Genomic DNA, 5,000 nt, shown 5'->3' on the forward strand with positions numbered 1-5,000 from the left:
CTGTCAGAGGAACCTGAAGGCACCACCGGACTCCTTCGACAGAAAACCTTATTTGACCTTTTGCCTTAGTTGGTTAGTTTTTTCGTGTTTCTGTGAGACTTTGGTGAATCCGAACTTTAAAACACCAAAGTCACACAGTTGCACAGTAAGCGGTAGAGCAGTAGCTCCAGTGTTCTGTGAGGTAGAGTCACGGTCTACATTTATGCTCCCATCAGACTAGCTCTGCATACATGTCTGTAACTGCAGGGCAGTACATCGGTGTGCTCCGGTGCTGGTACTCAAACTACTGATCAACTCCGTCACATCACAGGTGGACAAACAGCTGATGATGTGATTTACTGACTAAACCAAGTGTACCAGAGGAGCACTAACAGCAGGTTCTAGGGTAGGGTAGGGTAGGGTAGGGAAGCCCACCTTCGGACTACGCCAACAAAAACATGAGCTGCTGTTAGCGGTTAGCGTCATAGCTAGGCTAACGTTAGCGTTCAGCTGGGACGGATCGGGTACCGACTATGGCGACCACGATACAGTCCAGTGCTTTCTCAATATTAGTGTAATAGTTGTAATTCTCCCCCATAAAGACCCCGCCTCAGTGGAACCAACCAATCAGCCTCATGTTCTGTGATTGGGTGACAGCGGACCACATTGTACTGTGTTGGACCCCGATGAGCGTCGACCATTGTAGGGTCAACAGGTTTCAGAGCTTGAGCCACAACATCTCAAGTATGCTGCGTTGATTTATTCTGTTATTTGTCTCCAGAGTGCCCAGCTCTGTGAAAGTGCTTCACCCTTTAACTGAGCGGTATCTCCGTTATCCATAGCGCCCGTCTGTTCAGCTCCGTAACCTTCTGTTCTACAGAGGCCTTCCTCTATCCATGCTCCTCACACAGCCCTGTGTGTTCATGTGTGTGTGTGTGTGTGTCCATACCTCATACAGACAGGCCTGGTGGAAGGGCTGGCCACAGCGGGGGTCATTGCACACCTGATCGGGGATGGCAGCTTCGAGGCGATAGGAGTAACAGATCCCACACTCCACGCTGAAGCTCTACACACACACAAGACATAGATGTTCAGCACGGAGGCTTCAGATGTGGGCCGGTTAGTGTTGACAGCCTCCCAGCTGAAGCTCGCTGTGAAACGTTGACCAAACTTTCCCTCCGTCAGACTCGCTTTTCTCTCGTTTGCATTTTGGGCATAATGAGAAGCTCCTGGGTGTTTCTAGAGCGATCCATTAAGAGAGAGGGTGGCAGGTAAAAAACAGAACCAACATCTGGTCAACTCTACTTCTCTGCTCTCCTCTGAATGTTAATGAAGCTGAGGCATTAATCACCGCGGCGACAGCAGATAAACAACGATCTCTTAACCCATCCGGGGGGGGGGGATTTCAATAAAAAACAAAAAGAGATAAATGGCTTTGCGTGATTAAAGCGATTTGATAGTGCATAGAATTCTGCCATCTTTGTTATTCTAATGATCTTGTCTGTAAACAACCCAATTAAAAGGAGAATTTGTGCCCACCTCGTGGAAAACACTAAACACAGAGTGGAATATGGAAATGGACAGAAAAATAAGCAATAGCGAATGTCCGCCCCCTTATAACTGGAAGCTCAAACAGGAGTATGCATGCATAGATGTTCGCACGCACACGCACACGCACACACACACACACACACACACACACACACACACACACACACACACACACACACACCCTTGAGGTAATCGTGATGGAACGGACATGTTTGAAATGGAAAGGGGGGCAAGCGTGTCACATACAGATTTTTCGTGGGTGGCAGGTGACGGGAATTCGATCTCCAAAACATCCCGGAGGTTGAGCAAGACGCCGGAGTCCGGGTTCCTGCCAGCAGACCACAGACAGCTCCTTCACACACTAATTAACCACATGCAAATGAGCCTGCACACACACTGGGGGATGATTAGCAGACTCTCACCATCGGTATATATATATATATATATATATATATATATATATATATAAATAAATAAAAAAGCATCTCTGCTGCTTCAAACTGGAGGGAGATTCTCCTCAGATGTATCATGCAGGAAGAAAATATTAAACGCCCGTAGTGAAACACACACACGTGTGTGTGTGTGTTTGTGTTTCACAGTAGTGGAACTGAACTGGACGATATGCTCAAAGTCAATGTATCCCAACAATGAACGTATCTACTAACAAGTGTGTGTGTGCGTTCGTGTGTACGTGCGCGTGTGCGTGTGCATGTGTGTGTGTGTGTGTGCGTGCGGCCTGGTAGATCTTCCTCCATTGTTGACCAAAAACATTAGAAAGCCGTCAATGAGCCACACAGTTGCTCCTTCATATGACAACAGGATTTGTTTTATTCATTTCTCTGACATGTTGTGTAACAAACATTACTACGATATTGTTTATGGCTGTTTGTTAAGGTGATTTCTTGATGACGTACTATACTATGACTTCTTGTAGGGCTGACTATACTATTACATTTATTAATATCATGGCATTCTTTAAGATTTCCTTTATAGCATATTGTACCAACATGTTTTTGTCATCTTGTATGGCATACTATGCTAAACATGTTCTAGCTTTGTTTGATGGCAGACTGTACTTTGACATTTTGAAGGATTATCTTTAATGACTTTTCTCTTGTTCCACTACTAAAGATTCATACACGGTGAATATTACAAATGAAACACACTAAACTCTTCATATGTTTGAAACACAAACTTGAATAAATTCAAAATTCGGTTGATTTTTGAAATACGACAAGATTTAGACAACAGAAAATATTATTTAATAAATATGATAATATGATCATTTGTCCTTACGATACGACTCGTGAGTTATGATATTGTGTTATGCAGGAGCCTTACCACAGGTGCATGTTGGCGTTCAGCTTGTTCCTCAGAGGAGTCACCACTGCAACACAAGAACCACAACATGTGTTCAACATCTGCAGATACATTATGATCACACAGAACCAGCAGCTCCTCACTCACCAGCTCTCATTCCTAAATGCAAAAAGCAATATTTGTTTGCGACCCGTCGTGTGTGAGGGTCGCTGAGGTGTGCATGTGTACAATATCTGTTGAGTCGCATTGCTAGGCAACAGGCTAGGATTCACATGACCTTGGGTTTACAGAAACAATGGCCGACAATTGACGAGGACTTAAATAGGCTCTGGCTCGGGCTCCAATGAGAACTGGTGACATGACAACAGACGAGACGGTGAAGCAGCAGCGCAGCAGAATAACGGACGGGGTTACTTCCTGCTGACGTATGAAGAGGGTCAGCACAGTTAGTGATCAAGCAGCTCATCAACTAGTTGGATAAACTGTCAAATGTGTGCATGCTTAACAGATGTGAACCTTCTGTAAAATATGTGAAGACTTTAGTTTAAAAGTAGATATACCTTTTCATAAAATATATCATTTTATTCACTGGTGTGTTGAATACATACATCCCAGACTGTGGTTGTTGTGATTTATTCATCTAAGGCACCAACAAGGTTCCTGACAAACAGATGTTTGTTTGTTTATTTTACTGGAATATGTAAGTACAGCTTCACCTTAGTGTGATATGATGCTTATTCTCTTGTCCAGCGGGTCACGTTCATATGAAGTGGTATTAGGCAGCCTATCGTGGATCAACCTCTCATTTGCATACCATCAGTTCCTCAGTTGGTCAACGTTTCATTGGTGACTTTGACCTCTCATCTCATGTGTGTCACCTGTGATCTCTGGAAGAACCTTTAAGAAACGATTTACCCACAAACCTCGTGGCTTCACGAGCGAGTGTGTGGGGTCCTACCCACCGTGCTCGGCTCCCAGCAGGCAGCACTCTGGCAGCATCTTGGGGTGTCTGGGATCCAGCTCCACTTTGATGGATACGTTGGTTCCTGCAATAATAAAACAATGGATTGTCATTTCTGTATGTGTGATATACGATCAGCCTGTGAATGACCTGTGCAGTATGTGCTACTGGGTAGCTGAGATCTTTCTTCATACCGATGGCGATCCGCCTCATGGTGTCGGACCGGCTGGGTTTTTCCGGCTCCAGAATCCAGGTCTTGCTGTCAATCTCGTCCAGGACTTCCCAGAACTCGGTCAGGGACTCCAGAACCAGCAGGAACTGGCTGTGAAGCTGGTCCAGAGTACTCTTAACAGAACAAGCACAGTGGTCACTTCCTGGAGAATGAGGTGCTCCAACCAGCAGTGGAGCTTCTGCTGTAAAGACCTCTTCTTCTGGACTAAAGTTTTGGTTATTGAAAGCTAGTAACAGTCCAGTTTACAACTTTGAATGGTTTTAAAATACAGTTTCATATAAAGGTGTGTATTTAACTTTAAAGAAATGGTTTAACATTTTGGGAAAAACACATTTTGCTTTATTTCTGGGAACATTTTCATGAATTTCATGCATGTTATTAAAGCACGAAGCTGTAGCCTGAAGGCGATTAGCCTAGCTTAGCATAGGGCTGGGGTGAAACAGTTAAAGAATGACCTATCAGTGCATCTAAAGCTCACAACTGAACTGAGCTGTGTCTTATTTGATTAATCTGCTAGCGGCTTTGTGACGCCATGCTTTGAGTTAAACTGACCATGTTAGCATGCTAACATGCTGTAAATGACAACGATAACATCGTGATGCTAAGCAGGCATAATGTTTACCACGTTCACCATCATACTTGAACAGGTTAGCATGCGGACATTTGCAAAGTACAGCTGAGCCGATACGAGAAGGTGGAGTTAGCACACAGCAGGACTCTGATTGGTCAGAGAGAATCGTCACTAGGGCAACACGAGACATTGTGCGAGATCCTGCAACTCATAAATAGCCACACTACTGTAAATAGCAACTGCAATGTTTAATTCCCTTGACACTTGATTTTTAATCTGCAGTGGTAGACCAGTTAGAGAAAAGGGCCACGCCAACAGTGACCATGCAGTGGAAATGAGATGTTTCCGTCAACGCCGTACGGAGCCATGCTGCACTACAGTGAAAG

General features: G+C 44.4%; 1 protein-coding gene across 2 annotated transcripts in view; it reads right to left on the bottom strand.

Moving 5' to 3' along the window:
* fancl (FA complementation group L) overlaps positions 1-5,000 on the bottom strand; it is a 52,589-nt gene that overhangs the window by 953 nt on the left and 46,636 nt on the right. For both annotated transcript variants that reach the window (XM_076077534.1, XM_076077533.1), the window contains exons 8-12: positions 4,006-4,156; positions 3,813-3,896; positions 2,872-2,917; positions 1,777-1,858; positions 929-1,045 (exon numbers count right to left, since the gene is read on the bottom strand). In XM_076077534.1, the coding sequence (XP_075933649.1) occupies positions 929-1,045; positions 1,777-1,858; positions 2,872-2,917; positions 3,813-3,896; positions 4,006-4,156 (480 nt within the window). The remainder of the gene's footprint in view (positions 1-928; positions 1,046-1,776; positions 1,859-2,871; positions 2,918-3,812; positions 3,897-4,005; positions 4,157-5,000) is intronic.

This window comes from Anarhichas minor, unplaced genomic scaffold (assembly GCF_050575085.1).
Source record: "Anarhichas minor isolate MPS153535 unplaced genomic scaffold, ASM5057508v1 ptg000060l, whole genome shotgun sequence".
Taxonomy (NCBI): Eukaryota; Metazoa; Chordata; class Actinopteri; order Perciformes; family Anarhichadidae; genus Anarhichas; species Anarhichas minor.